General features: G+C 38.1%; 1 protein-coding gene across 3 annotated transcripts in view; it reads left to right on the forward strand.

The window, feature by feature from the left end:
• The window catches only part of LOC124787868 (dynein heavy chain, cytoplasmic), a 233,671-nt gene that overhangs the window by 100,425 nt on the left and 110,885 nt on the right, over positions 1-22,361 (forward strand). For 2 of the 3 annotated variants that reach the window (XM_047254837.1, XM_047254838.1), the window contains 11 exons: positions 271-471; positions 626-908; positions 1,356-1,616; positions 2,923-3,157; positions 7,648-7,834; positions 9,394-9,517; positions 18,555-18,643; positions 20,471-20,706; positions 21,014-21,191; positions 21,852-22,055; positions 22,153-22,310. In XM_047254837.1, the coding sequence (XP_047110793.1) occupies positions 271-471; positions 626-908; positions 1,356-1,616; positions 2,923-3,157; positions 7,648-7,834; positions 9,394-9,517; positions 18,555-18,643; positions 20,471-20,706; positions 21,014-21,191; positions 21,852-22,055; positions 22,153-22,310 (2,156 nt within the window). Of the gene's footprint in view, positions 1-270; positions 472-625; positions 909-1,355; positions 1,617-2,922; positions 3,158-7,647; positions 7,835-9,393; positions 9,518-18,554; positions 18,644-18,764; positions 18,795-20,470; positions 20,707-21,013; positions 21,192-21,851; positions 22,056-22,152; positions 22,311-22,361 lie in introns of all 3 variants that reach the window. The other variant, XM_047254836.1, reaches the window with a different exon arrangement.

Genomic DNA, 22,361 nt, shown 5'->3' on the forward strand with positions numbered 1-22,361 from the left:
TTCATTCGAAATATTCAGAACTTCAGTTCATAAATTATGATTTTGACCTCCAATTTCATCTTTCCTTTTATTTTTCAATATAAAATAACAGTAACGCCATTTTTAATTTGTGATAAGAGACACTTGTGACAATAGTGCAGGACGTTTGTTATCAAGGTACTTCCTTATGATGTTAACCATTCCATAATGTTTGTTGTAATAATTGATTTTACTTGAGATTTTTACAATACTTAAAGAGAGGTAGAGAGTTGTCATTTATATTGTTTTCAGGCTCAAATAGTGATCTTGGCTGCACAAATTCTTTGGAGCGAGGATGTTGAGGCTGCACTGCATCAAGTAGGTGCTAGTCCTGAACAGGGGATGGCACCTCTGGAGCGTGTTCTTGGCCAAGTTGAGACGACACTTAACGTGCTTGCAGACTCAGTCTTGCAGGAGCAGCCACCTCTGCGGAGAAAGAAACTGGAACATTTGGTAAGGAGAAACTCACTAGTTAAAAGTAGAAATAGCACAAGTGCAAATGTAGTTTGTGGAAGTTGTGCAGAATTAGTGTATGAATTTCCTGAGATATTTTCAAGCTACCATCTGTTGATAATTTCACTGATGCTGATTGTTTAATACTTCTCAGATAAATGAGTTTGTACACAAACGTACAGTCACAAGAAGGCTAATTGCTACGGGAGTATCTGGTCCAAAGGCATTTGAGTGGTTGTGCCAGATGCGCTTCTATTTTGATCCTCGACAAACAGATGTTTTACAGCAGCTTACAATTCACATGGCCAATGCGAAGTTCTTTTATGGGTTTGAATATCTTGGTGTTCAAGACCGGCTGGTGCAGACACCACTTACTGATCGTTGCTACCTTACAATGACACAAGCCTTGGAAGCTAGGCTTGGAGGTTCTCCGTTTGGTAAGCACCCATTATACCACATTCTTATTTTTTTTCTTTCAAGTGTGAATTGGCCCTTAATATTTTGATGATAAAAATTATTCCAAGAACAGAGAGAAGCTGAAGTCTGTCTCTGTCTATCTCTCTCGACATTTACATCAAAGTACATTGATTAATGGTCATTGTGATACAAAAGGTACATGGTTGCTGTTAGAATTCATGGCTGTAAATTCAAAGTATGATGATGGAATAAGTTTTAGTCTTGTGCGAAAATAATGTAAATAACTACAAATGTAAGTTTAATGGTGTGCGTGCGTGCGTGCGTGCGTGCGTGCGTGTGTGTGTGTGTGTGTGTGTGTAATGAAGAAAAATTGGTAACCATTTGTGCTAAACTGCCACTTCTCATTTACTTTGTTTACTGTACAGTTGAAATTGTCTGTCTGTTTTCAATCAGTTTGTTTCTTGCAGGTCCTGCTGGAACTGGCAAAACGGAGTCTGTGAAAGCCCTTGGACACCAACTTGGTCGTTTTGTTCTAGTGTTCAACTGTGATGAGACATTTGATTTCCAAGCTATGGGTCGAATTTTTGTAGGACTTTGTCAGGTTGGTGCCTGGGGCTGCTTTGACGAATTCAATCGACTGGAGGAACGTATGTTGTCTGCTGTGTCTCAGCAAGTCCAAACTATACAAGAAGCACTGAAATCTGCACAGGATGGAAAGAAAGAAGGAAGTAAGTAGTCATTTCACCTCAGTACTGATAAGTGGAAAACTGCAGATTTTGAGGCATGAACGCACTGTCTTTTTACGAAGAGATTGTCCAAGAGTGGGCAGCATAAATTTGATTTTCAGTATTTCGCCTAGTTATTGATCATATTTAAAAATTTAAAATTCTGTCATAATCTGCTTATTAAGCAGTATAATTTTATGTTAAACATTTCACACACTAAGACAAGTATTAAAATTAGCAATTGTGTGTTCGTCTTGAGCCAGTTTAACCAACAGTGTGCAATTATCTGGACTTCATTTGTCCAGCGTTTGAAAATGAGCAACTTCCAACAAACTTAAAGCATAATTTTTTACCTGTTCTTAACTTATTTGAAAAGTAATGAGACTTTTGAAACTGTTTCATAAATGGCAGTTTGATCCTTTAAAGAATGGGAGTTAAGTGGTTGTATTGCATGATGATAAGCTACTGCCGTTACTAACATTAGATATATTTTTAAATCTTGTTTGTATGATTTTTTGCTTTAATTGTATTCTTTTCCTGATAACCTTATTTTCTACTTTTATTTACATTCTTCAGAAGCTTCTATGATATTATTTTCCCATTTCTCTTCTGTCCTTCTTTATTGCCCTCTTAGTCCCCTCTGTTACACACCCTCTCCTTCCATAGCCTTCTACCCTTCCTCTCCTTACATACCCTCCTCTACCCACACTCCCCAACTGCTCCGCACTGTTACCCATAATCTTTGATCTCCTCTCTTCCCCACTCCTCTCTTCCCCACTCCTCTCTTCCCCACTCCTCTCTTCCCCACTCCTCTCTTCCCCACTCCTCTCTTCCCCACTCCTCTCTTCCCCACTCCTCTCTTCCCCACTCCTCTCTTCCCCACTCCTCTCTTCCCCACTCCTCTCTTCCCCACCCACATCATTTTTCCTCCTTCCCTGCCCTACACACACACACACACACACACACACACACACACACACACACACACAAGCTGCCCTCTCCTCCACACATAACTCTACTCATCTCCCTCCCCTTCCTCACATGCCCCTCTTCTCACTCCATGCCTCGTCCTCTCCCCCACATAATCACCCTCCTCTTCCCCTCCCATCCCCAATCTTCACCCTCTATGCTCCTTCCCCTTAACAGTCCATCCACTCTGCCCAACCATCTCTCATCAATTGTTCCACTACTAGTCTGTGCCCCTATTCCAAATTCAGCCTTTCTTGTTCCTCTAAGGTAAAATGATTTACTTTCTATGATAAGGTGATGCAGTCATTGGAGCGCAATTTCACACTTCGTTTTTTTGCAGGTATAACAGTTGAACTTGTTGGCAAACAAGTACGTGTGTCTACAGATATGGCCATATTTATTACAATGAATCCAGGCTATGCTGGTCGTTCAAATCTGCCCGATAATCTGAAGAAACTGTTCCGTTCACTAGCAATGACAAAGCCAGACAGACAGTTAATTGCAGAAGTTATGCTCTTCTCTCAAGGATTCCGAACAGCAGAAAAGTTGGCTTGCAAGATTGTCCCATTCTTCAAGTAAGATTTCGGATTGGAGAAAGTGTGTGTGTGTGTGTGTGTGTGTGTGTGTGTGTGTGTGTGTGTGTGTGGTGGGGGTGAGAGGGGGTGTGACGGCGAGAGATTGATTGCAGTTAACAATAGTATTAGTGCTAAAGATGTGAAATTGTGAGGAATTATTCATATACAAGATCAAGTCACATTAATTTGTCCATCACCTAAGTTTGACATCACCGTGCAGTCAGTAACCAGTCGAAGACAGCAGCACTAGCAGTGGATGGTATATATTGGGGGTAGGCAGAAAACGGTGCAGGAACAGATTGACATCCAGACTGGGTATGATCATTGACTTTTAGGCGAATGGTGGAAGTATTTCCAAAATGGCTAAGTTGGTAAATACAAACTGTTTGTGTGCTTCTGTTGTTGAATTATAACATGAGTTGCAAAATGATGCTATCCCAAACTGGTGCTGAAGCAAATATGATGCAGCATGAGCCATAGATGGTGGGTGAACCACTGCTGCGGAGATGTGTGTGGGTGAATAGCTGTGTAGCTGTTGAGCAACTGACTGCCCAGATGGACCAAGAAGCTACCAACAGGATTTCCCCAATGCCATTCCGTTGCTGTGTATGAGCCTCCACAGCAGGCCCCTGGTTCATGCACCAGTGCTGACTGTTGTTCATCAGCGACAAGGCTGGATTTGCTTGCCAATAATGCAACTGGAGGTCATCTGAGTGGCAAGAAGTGTCCTTTTCAGATGAATCGTGTTTTATGTTCCGTCAGACTGAAAGCAAATACCCTGCAACAATCATTGCAAGGGTCCAGGCCAGAGGAAGGTGCGTTATGCTTTGGTAAATGTTTTTGTGTCATTACCTGGGTGATCTAGTCATTCTGGAAGGCACAGTGGTTCAACACAAATAGGCAGCACAGTGGTTCAACACAAATAGGCATCTGACATTGGAGACCATGTCCACCCCTATATACAGTTGTTTTTCCTCAGCTTGATGGCTTCTACCAGCTGGCCAACACAACGTGTCACACAGCTTGCAATGTAAGTGCATGGTTTGAAGAGCACCAGGAGGAGTGTATTTTACCCTCCTGGCCACTGAACTTGCCAGATTTAAACCCAGTTGAAAAATCTGTGGCACCGCCTCGATTGGGCTGTTCCCACCAGGGATTGTCATCAGCCGAGAAACATTGTGCAGCTGGTCTCGGCACCAGAGTTCGTATGTCTCTGCATCCCTGTCAGTACCTTGTAGAACCTGATTGACTCTTCCTGCATGTCTCACAGGGTTTTATGCTGCAAAAGGTGATTATTCAGGCTTTTGACAGTTACATTAATTTGACTGGACAGTGTACTTTCTGTGTAGTGATAAACATAACATACAATGAATTTACTTGAAACATGTTATTTTTGTACATTTTTACTGACTTTGGTAATTGTAACAGTTTAGATCAGATATTTTCTTTGTCCTTATGTAAGTGATTAATGAACTGAAAATGTGTGCATCATACAGCCTTACTTACTGTTTTGTATCTACCATGTGTTAAATTCTCTGGAGTTCAGAACATGGGATTTGTAATATTTAGAATGTAGAAGGCAGTAGGTTTTGAAATAATGAGCCCGCAAAGTGACAGACAAAGCAAATAACTCAGAATGAGTGTATGCTGGGGAGGAGAGATCTGTAAGATATACAGGGTGATTATAATTAAAGTTATACTTTCAAACCGCTGTAGAAATAACTCCACTGGTCAGAATGACGTCAAATTGCAGTGGATTATTAGTGGTGATGGGGGAAATATATGGCAGAAGAAAAATAAAGTTACAAAATGTAGCAATAGATGGTGCAGTAAGCATCATAATTCAATAGTGGTCAACTGCAAATGACAAATGAATCGTACAATAATGCCTAAGGTGTATGTTTGACGTAAAACTATACTACTCAGTGTCCATGGATGTACAGGTGTGGTACTGTTAGTTACATAAGCCCATCCACCATGGCAAGGTCACATCAGATGGGAAAATTTTGATTTTAATTGTCCTGAGGCCAAAAACTGCCTAAAAAGAATCAATCAAAATCAAATCGGATTATTAGTTTTCGTGCGAGGGGTGCAAAACATGTTTCATATGCAGTCCACCATTTTTAGCAACAAGTTGAAATCGAGATATAGCATGTTTGACAACTGATTGAAGTGTTTCCAGAGTCATATTCAGAATGTGTTGCACAATGCATGCCTTCAATGCATCGAAGTTTGCAGTCGGAACACTGAACACATCATCTTTCAGATAGCCCTGCAGCCAGAAGTCACACGGATTAAGATCAGGTGATCGGGACAGTCAGGCTGTAGGGAAATGGCAGCTGATAATTCTAGCATTTCCAAAATGGCACTTCTGCAGCTGCTTAACTGGATTTGCAATGTGTGGAGGTGCGCCATTTTGCATAAAAGTGATCCCATCCACACATCTATGCTGTTGGAGAGCTGGAAGGATGGGATTGCGCAAAAGACTCTCCTAAAGCTTACTAGTGACGGTACAGGTAACAGGACCAGAAGCACCAGTATCTTTGATAAAATATGGCCCTATGATTAATAATGCCATAAAGCCACACCACCCAGTGACCTTTTCATGATGTGGTACTGGTTGATTTTCGTGTGGATTTTCCTCTGCCCGTATTCGACAATTCTGTGTATTGACGTGCCCTGTCAGAAGAAAGTGGGCTTCGTGTGTTCACAAAATCTTCCATGGTCAATCATTGTCCACTTCCATGCGAGCAAGAAATTCTAAAACTATACGGATCTGTTCCTTCAACCCTGAAATGGAAATGGTGTTGCTACAAATCATTGCCCTCTGAACAGAATTTTAAGAACTTCACTGTAGTCAAAACTGTCTTACACAGATTAATAAATGTATGTGAACCAAGCTAAACTCACAGTAGATATTGAAAATAAAGATAATAAACAGAACTGGCTCAGGACAGAACTGGATGAAAATATTAGCTGAACATTCACGTGAAACATCTGAGAAGAGCTCATAAAATAATTTTCACAAAGGTCTCTCTTGCTGGCAGTTCAACAGGAAGCAATTCGTGCACATGGGTAATTTTGAATGGATAGCAAAGAAGATCCAGAATGAGATTTTCACTCTGCAACGGAGTGTGTGCTGATATGAAACTTCCTAGCAGATTAAAACTTTCTGCCAGACCGAGACTCGAACTCGGGACCTTTGCCTTTCGCGGGTAAGAAGTGCTCTACTACCTGAGCTACCCAAGCATGACTCATGCCCTGTCCTCAGAGCTTTACTTCTGCTAGTACCTGGTCTCCTACCTTCCAAACTTTACAGAAGCTCTCCTGAGGAGAGCAGGAGAGCTTCTGTAAAGTTTGGAAGGTAGGAGATGAGGTACTAGCAGAAGTAAAGCTGTGAGCACAGGGCGTGAGTCATGCTTGGGCAGCTCAGGTAGTAGAGCACTTTCCCGTGAAAGGCAAAGGTCCCGAGTTCGAGTCTCGGTCCGGCAGACAGTTTTAATCTGCCAGGAACTTCAGCAAAGAAGGATGTATTGTAGGATTTTACGCACTGTGCTCATGGGTATGTCCAATGATAGAGAAATTCTCCGTGCACTACACATTTGCACACCATCACTCAACTCCTCCTGCATTGCTGTGGCCGCCGCTTCCTCCGACATCGAATCAATTCATTTCCTCCCTCTACCAGGTTGCACAACAAACGAACGTGTCTTTCCGAATTTCCGAATCCTTTTCTCCAGACCCACGGCAGTCATCAGACCAATGCCTTTTTTTCAAACCCTTCAATGTCTGGAACTTCTGCAGAGTGATGGGTGCACAATAATCCTTCTTGTAATACAGCTTTACAAGCAAAGCACAATCCTGCATTGAGACAGTCATGGCGAATGTCTCAGATGTAAAAGGAGGAAAAGCCGTGTACCTGATGTCTTTATACCAAGTTTAATGGGTCGTGGGCATGACAGCTGTTTTCATTTATGTATTGACATGTACAGCATCATCTATTGATCAATTTTCATACTATTTTTTTTCTTTTGCCATACATTCTCCCCCTTCTTCGATAATATTTCGTTGCAATTTGATGTCATTGTGACCACTGATGTTATTTCTGCAGCGTTTTAAAAGTTTAACTTTAATTATAATCACCCTGTATAATAAAGTTTCAAATTATTAAGCAGAAGGTGGATTAATAGAAACGCTGCTGTCTAGTGAGATTTGAACAGAACTGAAGTAAACACAAAAGACAAGGAGGGAAGGAGAGTAAGGAGTCATTAAATTTGTTGTTTTGTTCTGATTTGCCTGCAGCAGTTTATTTACCAATGTTCAGAATGTCTCGTAGATGGAGAAGTATCTTGCATTTCTTTTGGACCTAAATTTTGATTTCAGTTAGCAGACTTTTCCAGATTCTTCTGCTTTTGAACATGAACATGAAGCAAAGATGGACCGCAGGTAACTCAGTTTCTATGAGATAACATTTGTTTTACCTTCTTCAGATTATGTGGTGAGCAACTATCAAATCAATCCCATTATGATTTTGGTCTTCGAGCTTTGAAGTCGGTGCTTGTAAGTGCCGGTAATGTCAAGCGAGATCGCATAATGAAAATTAAAGAAAGTAAAAAACTGAGAGGTGAATCTAACATTGATGAAGCTTCCATAGCAGAAAACCTTCCAGAACAAGAGGTAAGTGCCATTTTTAGTGTGAATTTTAGTCCTGCAAGGTGTGGACAAAAATATGGAAACTAGCCAAGCCTGCATGTTGCACTATTATATTTGACCACGGAGGGCACCGCTACATTGTCCTTGATGCATTGCAAGTGTCAGTCACGGTCAGAACAGTTCTCTGTGTCAGTGCATTTGAACGTGGGTAAAGTGTTGTTGCTCGTTCAATGAATGCTTCAAGAACGAAGGTAGTGGAAGTGTTTGGTGTTTCAAGAGGCACTGTATCAAAAATTTGTACCGCATACAAGGAAAGCAGAAATACAGCTGCTAAGTCTCAACTCGTATGAAGAAATGTGTCAAGTGATTGTGACAGATGGTCATTGAAGGTAATTGTGACGAAAAATAAGATGACAGCTGCAAAAGTCACTGCAGAACTGAATGTCACACTTGCGAAACTTGTCAGCACCAAAACAGCTCAAAGGGAGCTGCTTAAGCAGGGAATTGAAGGGTGAGAATTCCAAAACCATTAGTGATGCAGGTGCCTGTAACTGGAATATGTGGTATCAGAGCTGTAAAACCTGGGTTATTGAGCAATGGAAGGTTCCATCTGTTTCCAACTCCTGGCAGAGTTTGTCCCAGTTACGAAACATGATGTGGGTTTGGTGATTTGGGCAGCCATCTCATGGTATTCCATAGGCTCCGTGGTTACTCTGCAAGTTCGTATTACTGCTAAGGGTTATGTGACCATTTGGCTGATGAGGTCCATCCCACGGTACAGTGTTTGTTTCCCAATGCTGACATGTTGCAAGGCAACAGGGCCCCTGGTTGCACGGCTCGCATTATACAGGACTGACTTTGTGAGCATGGCAGCCGGCCGGAGTGGCCGAGCGGTTAAAGGCGCTACAGTCTGGAACCGCACGACCGCTACGGTCGCAGGTTCGAATCCTGCCTCGGGCATGGATGTGTGTGATGTCCTTAGGTTATTTAGGTTTAAGTAGTTCTAAGTTCTAGGGGACTTATGACCACAGCAGTTGAGTCCCATAGTGCTCAGAGCCATTTGAACCATTTGAATTTGTGAGCACGGCGATGAATTTTCGCATCTACCCCGGCCACCACAGTCACCAGATCTCGATATTATTGAGGCTCTGTGGTCTACTTTGGAGAGAAGATTGGGAGATTGCTGTCCACCTCTATTGTAGTTACCTGAACTTTCCAGTGTTTTGCAGGAACAATTCCCTTGAAGCCAATACAGTACTTGTATTTATCCTTAATAAGAGTCAGCTGGAAGCTGTTTTCAATGCCAGTGGTTTTCCTGCAGCTTATTAGGCATGGTGACGTGTTTTGGTGTTTCCACATTGTTGTCCACCCCCAGTAAATCTAAATAATCTGGCTTTTTCCTGTGAATCATTAAAATTTCTTCACCACTTTCAGTAATGTCCAGTTTTAATAACAAAGGGAAAGTTAATTAACAAAATACAGATTTTTGTTATGATACATCATAATCAATTTCGTGGCTTAACTGTAATTTCATATGGCGTGCAGGCGTAATAAATTTAAAAAATATTCTCTCTCTCTTTCAGATTCTTATACAATCAGTATGTGAAACAATGGTTCCAAAACTTGTTGCTGAGGACATTCCTTTGCTTTTCTCACTGTTGTCTGATGTCTTCCCTAATGTAAACTACACACGGGCTGAGATGGCTGGTAAGTATGTTAGGATGTATTTGTTAAAAATGTATTTTCTGAACTTTCTTAAGAACACTTGACCTCTGATACGGCAATCTAAAGCATATTGAGCAGTATCTTATAAGAAAATTAAAATTAGAAATATAACCTGTTGCATATGTGACCAGGGTGAGTTACTGGCAGTCAAAGAAGATAGACTGTGTTAGAAGTGTATCAAAACTAGTTCTATTATTTTCAGATTTACCTGTTTATTGCCTTCCTTAGTTTAGTTTTGTGTGTTGTATGTAACAATTATGGAGCTGTGTGAATGATAAAACTAGGTATGCCTGCATCTTATAAAAAGCAGAAATCATGTTATCCACCTCTCCATAAATTTGAATAAGAACGAAATTCTTGAAAGCCTGCTTAATGGAAATGGGCTCTCTAATAACTACAAAAGTGAGCCTGAACGTCTATGAGTTCACACTAAATTCAATATTTGTGGGATGACCGTTTTTCATGTAGGCTACTTTGGTTATCTAGTCTTTAACGTTACTGGTGACTGATGCGGAGTTCCTGGATTAGATTTCTGCTTGGGATTTTTCTGTAGTAGAAAGGTTTGAGCAAATAGGAAGCTGTTTCATAAAATAATCAGGGAAATTGACACACTAACTGTGCCAAAGTGGCATCAGGTTATAAGAACTGGACCAGGTTTTATTTAGATGAGTTGTTTGTGATCAGGTAGTCTGGAAGTAAAAATATTTTATCCTGAAGCATTATGTTTTTTAAAATAATTATTCCTCTGGGAGAGAGTTAGAGGATAGGGTTCAAAAAACTAAGATGCACAGACTGTCAAAAGTAGAAGGTTTAACAGACCTCTTCCTAAGATTTCCACAGTTCTTTGAGTTGTCCTACTCCTTTGTCCACATGGTGACTTCAGGCACTACAGGAGATTCAAATTTATAGTCCGAGGTCGTTAACAAGTACAAACAGTTTGGTACTTAACTCATATCGATGGCTGCGTTGTTGTCTTCGTTCGTGAAGTCTAGAGGTGATTCCACTGCGATGTTCCTGCGGTTTTTCTTTGTGTTTGGATGAGACTAACTGGTTTGTAGGCCCACACAAGTCCATGCATGGCATGCATGGGATTGTGTGTCACTATGGAATAAAATATATCTAATACACACATAATAAAATTTCCAGTTCCGAAAGTTAGTAATAAAATTGGTTTCCCAAGTGATCTTAGTTTTTATATATATACTTTCCATGATATACAATTTGAAAGTTACATTGGCTGTATTGAGCAGTAAGTGTAATGAGCTTATAACTAACAATAAAATATGGCGCCTTATATTTAATTGATCATGGTAGCTGCAGAGCCGTGTTAAGATGGGTACATAATTATATAGTATATGCATAAACTCAAATTTACTTCAATACCGACTTAATGCATCTTAGTTAACCTCATTCTTCTGATTGTCAGTGGTTTCTTTAGAATATATTAAGTGAACTGTGGAATGCAGGCATCTCTCACAATCTTTTAATATAAGTGCTTCAATAAAATACCTTATGGCATGGCTTGTGCCCAAAACAACCATTAAATCTAAAGAAATCATTATTCTAAAATAAACAGGTTCTTTTAACCACATACATAAAATAGACATAGTTCAAAATATTGTAATACTTATACACAATGTTAAATGGTTCTCTCGTAGGGAAAATTCATGTATACGTGATGAATGGAATCACATGGTGAATCCAGTGCAAATTCAATTATGTGTGATCAGCACTGTATTTTCAGAGTCAGATTGGTTTACATATTTATGATTTAATGTTTCCTTTATAATGAGATAGCTGAGACATTCCATATGATTGCGACTATAATTGCAGTATCCTCACACTGTACATCTATTTCAGCTTTATAGGTCAAATTATGACAAACTCTACACTTAAAATTGTGTAAGATTGTTAGTATTTATACCTTAACTTTACATCATTATTAAGCAGTGTTTCATTTTTATTTACTCTCCTGTGCTCAAATAGCATATTGCCATGAATAGAAATTATTCCAAATTGTGTAAAAGGGTATGGGATAAATTCCTAACAGCTCTTCATTCACTTTAACATTAAATTATCTAAACTATTACAAAATATTCTCCCACAATATAAACTTCAAAATTAGTATCACATAACCTTCAATCCATCACAAGTGTTTCAAAAGTAATACACCAACATCAGTTTCCATAATGCTCTAAACCTCAATACATTCTTATTTTGCATGATTAAATTTCATGACTACCCACTATATTTTTAACACACTATAACATACCTGGTCTTTCAAAGTACACTCTCATAATCTGACAAGCACCTCCAGTTTGCTTTATCCATTAATGTTCCATCTGACATAGCTTAGAAATGACAAGGTTTTGTCTTCTTACACACAATCACTATTCATATCTTATTACTTTAAAAGTGTCCACATTATTAACTTTGGTTTCTGTTAAGAGACATTACTATGACATTGTAGAATGGTTCGTAGTCCGACACACTGATCTCGTACCAAATTTAATGAATGGGTATACTAGAGAACAAAGAGAAATTAGTACAGAAATAATTCACATTAACAAAAAATCTACTTCATACTTTTAGCTGACATAGTCCCACACTTTGACATGAAGTTTTCCTTGAATGATAAAACAATAAAGTGATGTAGTTGGGCCAGTCAACTAGTTCTTTCCGAGCAGCATTTTACTTATTAATGACTATTTTACGGGTCATGTTTGTAGAGTTTTAACTCTGTAACATTGCGCAGTCCAAATAACTTCTTGGATTTTGGGTAGATTAGCCTATAGGCATTAGGGTGTGGGTTTTCCTTGATTTCAAAGGGGCCTATATAGATGTCAAAAAATTTCTTTATTTCAGAACTCATCAATTTAGATTTTTCCTGTGTTTTTACTAAAACCAGATCTCCTGTCCTGAACTGTACTCCTTTACTTCTTGCATCATGTCTCTGTTTTCTTACCTCTCCTTGTCTTTTCATAGTGTTTCTAACAGCTGTCTCTCTTTCCTGCGGTGTCATAGTTTGAAAAGGTGGGAAATCAACATTCTCAGAAATCAAATTTGCAGGTCGTCTATTAAACATTACTTCGTAAGGTGAAAAACCAGTGGATGAATGCTGTAGGCTGTTCATTATATCCTCAAAGTCAGTAACATTTTCAATCCAATTAACATGATTTTTACTACAGTATGTTCTGCAGAGCCTTCCAATTTCCCTCATGTACCTTTTTGCTGGGTTACTTGATGGGTGACAAACCGAAATCAAAATATGTTTTATTCCTGTATCTTCAATAAAATTTTTCCATAATTTAGATGTAAACTGTGACCCATTATCAGACATGATGGCCTGGGGTATACCAACATTTGTGAAATAATGATTCGTCAGCTTGATGATAATTTGTTTACTGGTTGCTCTCTTTAATGTATACAGTTTTATAAATTTAGAGAAAACGTCAACTATAACGAAGATGTAACTATACCCTCCACTTGACCTTGGTAGTGGTCCATATAGATCAATAGCTGTCAATTCAAGGTTTTTATTTGGTAAAATGTTTTGCGTCAATCCTTTAGATGTTTGGTTGCTCACTTCTACTCTCTGACAACGATCACAGGTTTCAAGTTTTTTCTTCACTCTCCTACTGATATTATAGAAGTATACATTTTCCTGTATCTTCTGTATACATTTTGTTGCCCCGCAGTGTCCGAAGCTTTCATGTATGTAACTGATTAACGTGTCAATACATTGCTCAGGCCAACATAGTTTCCAATTGTCTAAGTCAGGTCTAGGTCTCCTAAACAAAATCCCTTTTTGTACTTTATAATACTGATCTACCTTTTCTCCTCCCTTTTTCCCTATATAACTTTTAACCAACTTCAAATTTTCATCATGGTTTTGGTTTCTACGAATATCATTACTACTATCTGTCATTATACAGAATGGTAACGACATAACAGGTCTATACAACGTTTGACTTTGGGACAGTTGTTGTTGTTTTATTTCCACGAATGCATCCTGACATTCTTGTGTCCAATCCCAAACAGTATTCTTTTTTAGTAAGTTACATAAGCAGTTTGCATTTAAAGCTTGGGTACTAAGAAATTTTCTATAGAATCCAGTGAGACCAAAAAAGGACTTGAGTTGTTTTTTGTTCTTGGGAGTAGGGAAGTTTACAATGGCCTCAAGTTTATCCTTATCAGGTAAGATTCCCTTTTCTGAAATATTATGCCCCAAAAATTTCAGTTCATTAACTCCAAAACAACATTTTTCCAATTTTACGGTCATTCTCCCTTCCCTCAATTTTGAACAGACTTGTCTCAGAAGGTTTAGATGATCTTCCCAGGTTTTTCCAGTTACAAGAATGTCATCTACATATAGTATTAATTTTGAAGACAATTCATCACCTAATACAAAATCCAGTGCTCTGATAAATTCAGCCACAGATACATTCAATCCAAAAGGGACAACACAATATTGGTAACTTTTGCCACCATACAAAAAGGCAGTATACTTCCTAGAATCAAGTTCAAGTGGTATTTGGTGAAAACCAGATGTCAAGTCTACGCTACTCATAAATTTTACATTATCAAATTTGTACAGGAGTTCATCCATATTGTCAGGATGGTCATTTTCTCTAATCAAAAACTTAAGGTGCCTAGAGTCAAGTACAAGTCTAACCCCACCATTTCTCTTAGACACAACTACTAATGGGTTGTTGTAAGCACTTCTACTTCTTTCTATAATCCCCCAAGTTTCCATTTTTTGGATTTCCCTTTCTACATCTTTTTTCCTGGAGAATGGAATGCCATATGGTTTTAGGAAGAAAGGATGATGATCTCTGAGTTGAAGTCTGCACTGATAGTCTTTTACCTTCCCTGGTCTCTCACTGAATGTATCCTGAAATTCCCATAACACTTCTCTTAACTGATTTTTCTGACTTTCACTTAGATTTACAGCTTCCTTCAATTTTACTTCGACTAATTCTTCGAAATTTTGTTCATTTATAAGATCAAAGGATGTGTTATCACTTATGGCTTGATTATCTACCTTGCTTACAACAGCTTTGATATGGTTGCAAGAATTACTACAGTTAAGGATGTACATTTCTGTTTTCAGGTTCAGTAATTATAACAGTCTTATCTTCCCAAGAGAAGCTTACACCCACTTTTAAGACCCAATCCATGCAAAAAATGATATTTTCTTCTAACCTTGGTACCACAAGGCAACCCTGCTCAAACTCCACATTTTCAGTTTGAAACGTTAACAATACTTGACTCTTAACTACCTTACTTTGCCTACCAGTGGCACCTCTGATTTTTACCCCTACAACCGGCATTTCTACAAAGTTCTTACCATCTCTAATTTTATCTCTAAATTTTTCTGATATTACACATATGGGACTTCCTGTATCAATAAGACAGTGTCCTTCCCACTGATTTACTCTTATTTTAATGTATGGACAGCCTAATTCCTTTTCATCTGCCTTCCCCTCGGGGACTTCATATAATAAATCTTTTTCAATTTCTTTATAATTTCCATCTACTTCCTCCCTTTCAGTGTTCATCAGGTTTACCTGATTTTCAGATTCTAAGTTACTAGTGTCAAGTTTACACTTTGGCTGCACACAAAATATCTCCCTACTGTTTATGTACCTTTCACTCAGACTCTTTCTTTTACTCTCCCACCAGCGTGGGCATAAAACTCTACTAATTGTACTTAGACGATACCAAAACACTTTGCTACAACAACTCTCATTATACTGGTTCCACAGGATTTCTAAGAATTGGCTTCCTTTACTTTCAATAATATCACGCAAATCTAATTCTTTCACAATATTTTCATTTTTGTTATCACCAAATTTGATTAACCATGAGCTCATCAGGAAAGACATGTAGCAATTGATTTTCAGCTGTCACTTCATTATTCTTATCATATTCCTGTGCTTCGTCACCACAACTATCATCAAGTTCCAACACTTCATTATTTATTTCAATAAAAACATTGTACTCACTCACTGGTTTGCTTACCATACTTTTCACATCAAAAATACTAACATCATCACTACTATGGTATACTTTACTGCCGGTTTCATCTATTTCTCTCTGTTTTTCACTTTCTATGGTTGATTCTTTTTCCTGTTGCTTAGGTTTATCATCAGCTGATTCACTATTACCTTCTTGTGTGAACAAACCCCCCAATTCTGAACTAAAACATTTGTTACTCTCTTGATTATTTGCTTGCTCTCCCCTTTTTGCCCACCTGTAAAAATCATTTAACATCTCCTCATCCAGAATTGAGTCAGAACTTTGGTCTCTCCTATGTTTATTTTGTGGTGGTCTACTGTGCCACATAGCATCCCAAAATTTTTTATCAAAATTTATGTAATTCACTTGGTATTCCTGGTTTTTATCCTGTTTGTTAATGGTACAGTTATTTACAGTATAGGGTTTTGTGTGAAAGTTAGTGGTCCTATTATGTTTAAATCTGTTCGCCCCAAAGCTGTGGACCCTCATTGAGGCGGTCCGGAGTTTTCCGGATGTCTACCTCTATTGTCACTCCTCCAATTTGTATTCATTCTGTTGTTACCTTCCCATCTGTTGTTCCTAGTTACACCATTGCTTTCCCAGTTACTCCCTCTCCAATTAGCATTGTACTCTCTTGTTCTATCATATTGGTGTTCATTCCGAAAATCTCTATTGTCCCTTCTAGGGTTCTCTCCACGGTAATCAGAATTCCACCTCCCACTGTAATGGTTTCCGTTACTAAACTGTTGCACATTTCTCTCCATTGCCCTGTCTAATTTGTCTACATATTTTAGAAACTGGTCTAAACAGTCATCAGGTCCGTGCACTAATTCCCACTGTATTCTTTCAGGTAACCTCCTTTTAAGGGCATCAACTTGCGTCATTTCGTCGAAGGGTTTATCTAGATGCACCAATTTCCTAAGTTGATCCCTGCGAAAGTCTTTCATTGAGTTGTTTCTGCCCCTGAAGCTAGGCCCATTTAAAAATTCACTTTTTATTCTACCCTGTTCAGTCTCAGACCAAAACTTATTTAAGAAACTCTTCTTAAAATCATCAAACGTTTTCCACTCATAAAAATGTTGGTTTGCCCAAGACAAAGCTTCTCCCTCAAGAAATTTTTTGACAAATTTAATCTTTAGATTATCAGACATGGCAGTAACAAGGTTGTCAGAGCAGTGTTGTAAAAAATCTACAGGGTGTAAATTATCACAAGGAAAACTTTTTACAGGTGAATTACTCCACACACTTCCACCATTCATACATAAATTTCTAGACACAAAATTATCTTGCATTTCAGTGAATCTCTTGTCTATTACACTTAAATTACATGTTACAGACTCTTGTATCTTATTTAATTCAGCATCTAAGGAGTTAACTTTTGATTCTGTATCTAGACTTAATTTGTCTACCCTCTCCTCCACAGTTCTTTGATCTGCAGTTAACCTTTCAATCTCTTTCCCTTGACTTGAGCTAACTGTGGCTAACTTATTTTCTAAGGTCACAAACTTATTTTCTATAGCTTCAATTTTGGAGTTCACGCCCTTCAAACTTTCTCCTAATTGAAGTTTTAAATTTGAGATCTCTTCTTTCAGTACATCCCCGTTGCTTTTCATTTTTGCTTCCAGCGATTCACTGGATGCATTTATTTTCGATTCTAGGAATTCACTATTTGAGTTCATTGCCCTTGTTAATTCGGACTGCATTTGTCCCATTCTGGCAAAGAGTAAACTTACACAGTCCTGTTGATCCGGTTTTCTTTTGGTTTGTGAGTCATCTGGATTGTCACTTACACCACACACGCTCGAGTCTAACATTTCTCCAACTTCTTTTTTAATTTCTTCTGATAGCGTCATGATGACACCACGTGTTTGGATACAGTTTCGACGAAAAGTTTAAAACAAAGCAGAATTGTACTTATCTTTTCACACCACGACGTCGATCACAGGTCCACCTCTCCGATAAGCCAGCACTTTGTTGGTTCTCTCACTACGTTTTCTGGTCCAGGAAAAACGTGTACAATGTTATTCATGTTTTACGAATTATAAAGTTTGTAATGTCCCGCAAACGAAGCACAATTAGTCCCATCGCATTTAACTGTAATATCCCGGACGAGCCCCCAAGTTTAACAGACCTCTTCCTAAGATTTCCACAGTTCTTTGAGTTGTCCTACTCCTTTGTCCACATGGTGACTTCAGGCACTACAGGAGATTCAAATTTATAGTCCGAGGTCGTTAACAAGTACGAACAGTTTGGTACTTAACTCATATCGATGGCTGTGTTGTTGTCTTCGTGAAGTCTAGAGGTGATTCCACTGCGATGTTCCTGCGGTTTTTCTTTGTGTTTGGAAGAGACTAACTGGTTTGTAGGGCGATGTGGTATTTTGATTTTTAGAGAGCAAACGTTACATTAGTTTTGCACATCACTATTATTTCTTTTATTCACATTTAACACTTATACAAAAATATCAAATAAGACTGTTTTACACCACATCTGTATCACCACCTCCTCCAGCCCACGCTTCCTCTCCAAAGCACTTTAACCACCTCTACCAAAGATCGACCCCCTTTCCGCATGACCAAAGATAACTGTCTCTTAGTTGTTAAACTCGCAGTCAAAGGCTATATTTACATAAAACGTTACACGTAAAGAAATTACTGACATACACAATCTTACGTTCTGTTATAAAGACAAGATGTAAATGATAAAATTATTTACAGGTAACCTGCCATGCATGTTCCTTTATTTCATTAAGATCTTCATTGCTGAAAATTATTTTATGAGCTCTTCTCAGATGTTTCTTGTGAATGTTCAGCTAATATTTTCATCCAGTTCTGTCCTGAGCCAATTCTGTTTATTATCTTTATTTTCAATATCTACTGTGAGTTTAGCTTGGTTCACATACATTTCTTAATCTGTGTAAGACAGTTTTGACTACAGTGAAGTTCTTAAAATTCTGTTCAGAGGGCAATGATTTGTAGCAACACCATTTCCATTTCAGGGTTGAAGGAACAGATCCGTAAAGTGTGCCAGGAAGAATACCTAGTATGTGGTGAAGGAGAAGAGCAAGGTGGAACCTGGATGGAAAAGGTAAAAATGAAGTATGCCAATCTGTTGTTAGTGTTGGGACTTTACTAAGTGGCATGTTCAGTGTAAATAATGTTTTTACTTACTTACATAATGTTTGTTCTTACTTTCAATACTTGCAAAGGGATCTGTTGGAGAAACATGGATTGAAAAGGTATGCAAATTTGCAATAGTGCAAAATTTGTTTGTGCAAAGTGGTGTAAATACTTTTTGCATGAAGTGCAGTTTGATGTAATTTTAGCATTGTGAAATTTATTTTATAGTGCTGGGTACATGTTACTAGTTTTCCTTATCATACAGCACAGCATAAAATTTTCTGTCTCCCCCTTCCCTGTCCCCAATAACTTATCTCTCATTGTTTCTGTTGTTATGACATACTCTCTTTGATGGTCATATAATCCAGTCTTATTCAAAAGGAACTGTGTAATTCATCAGCTTATCCATTGCTGATAAAACACTATGAGAGTACAATTTAGGAATTTATTCAAACGCAAACATATGTTGTCAGTTCAGGAGAAGACACAGTGATTGAAGACACACGTTTCAAAATTCCTTTGTGTTAATTTCTGAACTTGCTCCTTTGCTGAAATTGTTATGGAGTAATCACTATCACATTCAAAATAAATATTACAGTGGTGTAGATATACGAATACATATTTTTGAGAAGAACTTATTCATTAATAAATATTTCAAATTATGAATTGAACCTATACGAGAAGGTATTAAGGCTCAAATGAAACTGTTGCCATGCTTTGAAAACAACAAACCTTTCTTGAATTTGATTTATATGTATTAGTTTAACCAGACTGTGGTACATAATCCAAAGAATTTTTGATGATATTTATCATGTACCATATTGTCTTCTGAAATCAACATGCTTGTTCGTTAGTTTGTCCTCAGGAAGCTACATTAACAACTTAGAAAATTAGAATCAATAGAGGCATATTTCAGGATGACATATCAAGCCACTTTTGGTTCTCAGCCCACTGTCATATTTACTCAGTTTGAGTACCATAAAAATCAGCAGTGACTTTAACCATGTATTAAGTAATCTGGCGTACATGGATGGTATTGAACTATACGTTTCAACAGAAATGCAGATGACCCACCTCCCACAAATTGTAACAGTGTCTCCTAGAAACAGAAGCATGCCATTTAAGCTGGGTAAATATGGGAGTATGAACATAAGGAAGGGAAAAAATCCAAACTGCTGGGTTTTAGAGAAGCATTGGAAACATAACCTAAAAGCATTTAGACCTCCTTCAAGGAAGATGACCATTGCATAAAAAAATAGATTGCCTTATGAGTACATAGTCATAATGGCCTCAATTTGAAATCCAAACTAAGTGGAAAAAACCATCTTAAGTGCCATTAATACAGATGCAGTTCCACTGCTAACCTGCACTTTTGGCCCCATCAACTAGTACTAGATGGAAAAATCTGGAAGATATACAGTGGAAAACATGGGGATTTTTTTTTGCAAAGTACGACGTCAGTCATTCTAAATAATCTGCAGAAAAGCTGACTATCCCACATGATGAAGGGGGCAGGAATGTAACAGAATCTGAGCAGTTCATTCAGCCAAAGCTTGTGAAATGCATTAAATAAGGCACCCAGAAGCAAAGCTGTTACAAATATTCCAAAATACATAAAAGTTACATTTCAGGAACTGTTATGAGTGAGTGCTGTGGAATCATCGAGTTAACAAAAGTGTTAAAACAGTTTTAGAACTAGACTTTTCTAGGAAAAAAGAATTAATGTTACTTTCATAAACTAATTATAAGAAAAGTTTTAAAATTTTTTATTCATATGTTTTGCTTTTTTCAACAGGTTCTCCAGTTGTACCAGATTTGCAACTTGAACCACGGCTTAATGATGGTAGGCCCAAGTGGTTCTGGCAAGACAACTGCATGGAAAATCCTGTTGAAAGCACTTGAACGCTTTGAAGGCATTGAGGGTGTGGCACATGTCATTGATCCCAAGGCAATTTCAAAAGAGGCTCTTTATGGTGTGTTGGATCCCAACACAAGAGAATGGACTGATGGACTTTTCACCCATATTCTCAGGTATTATCAGACAGAGAGACCATTTCAAATAAAATATCCCAGTCACTCTAAAAGAAGAGACCACATGGTTTTTACTCTGTAGATACCTTTCTTGCCTTCTTTCTCTCTGAAAGATAACTTGCCAAATGGTGCAGAGAGAGCTGTTGTAACATTAATCAAATATTAAGAGAAACACACTGAAGCCGATAAGTAGTGGCTGTAATTTAAATGTACCAAATATTGATCAGTTTTGCTTCTGTTATGTTTTGGTAGCTTATTTTAGTAATGTATATTGTGCACTTACAATGTATGATCTTCAATTTTACAGGAAGATAATTGACAATGTACGTGGTGAAATTAACAAACGGCAGTGGATAATTTTTGATGGTGATGTGGATCCTGAGTGGGTTGAGAATTTGAACTCTGTGCTGGATGATAACAAGTTGCTTACCCTGCCAAATGGAGAAAGACTCTCACTTCCACCTAACGTTAGAGTGATGTTTGAGGTTAGTTAAATATCTCTTGCTTATATTATTTGAGCATAATTATTTCTTTTGTTGTCTGTGGCATATAAGAGGTATGTGAAGAATATAAATTGTTAGTATGTAACAATGGAATCGACGTTGGAATGATGACAATATTTTGGAAAGGATAGTTGCTACTCATCATAGTGCAGATGCTGGGTCGCAGATAGACACAACAAAAAGACTGTTAGACAAAGCTTTTGGCCAAACAGGCCTTCATCAGAATACACGCACTCACTCACTCACACGACCAGTCTCTGGCTGCCACATTTAGAGCCTGGTCTAGGCAGCCAGAGACTGTGGTCGTGTGTGTGTGTGTGTGTGTGTGTGTGTGTGTGTGTGTGTTTTCACTGCACATAACAAATCTGATTAGGCAAAATTTCATTGGAATGAAACATCTGTTGTGTTCAACAGACCTACATTGTGCTGCCAATTTGCACACAATCATTTGAGACCTTTGCTGACAAAGATCTGGGAGTTCAGGTAAAAAGGCTATATTCAGAGGGTAAACAGTGAAAATATAGTATTTTCATTCACATTATTTATTTTTATAAATGTCACAATTAAAAATTATTATTATTATTATTATTATTATTATTAAATTTAACTTCTGTATACCTTTTGCCTTAATTTTTGTTACAGGTTCAAGATCTTAAGTATGCAACTTTGGCTACTGTTTCTCGCTGTGGTATGGTGTGGTTCTCAGAGGATGTTCTGTCAACAGAAATGATTTTTGAGAATTACATGTCCCGTCTTAGGAACATACCACTTGAGGAAAGTGATGAAGATTCTGGCTTTGGTAAAAAGACAGAGAAAAAAGAAGATGTAATGTCACCTGCATTACAGGTAATAAAAAAGTGATAACTGAGTAGTGATAATCTATCATGATAATCTATCAGTTACAGAAACACTCACTTTCACTGACCAATAATAATTCTTTTAGATCCAGAATGAGGTTGCCAGCATTCTTCAGCCTTTCTTTTCCCCTGATGGTCTTGTGGTAAAGTGCCTGGAGTTTGCTATGAAGCAAGAACACATTATGGACTTCACTAGATTAAGAGCTTTGAGTTCATTGTTCTCCATGGTCAACCAAAGTGTGAGGTAAAAAATTATTTTCATTTATGCTGATATTTCTGTGATTTAGTTTCAGCA

This window comes from Schistocerca piceifrons, chromosome 3 (assembly GCF_021461385.2).
Source record: "Schistocerca piceifrons isolate TAMUIC-IGC-003096 chromosome 3, iqSchPice1.1, whole genome shotgun sequence".
In the NCBI taxonomy this organism is placed as follows: domain Eukaryota; kingdom Metazoa; phylum Arthropoda; class Insecta; order Orthoptera; family Acrididae; genus Schistocerca; species Schistocerca piceifrons.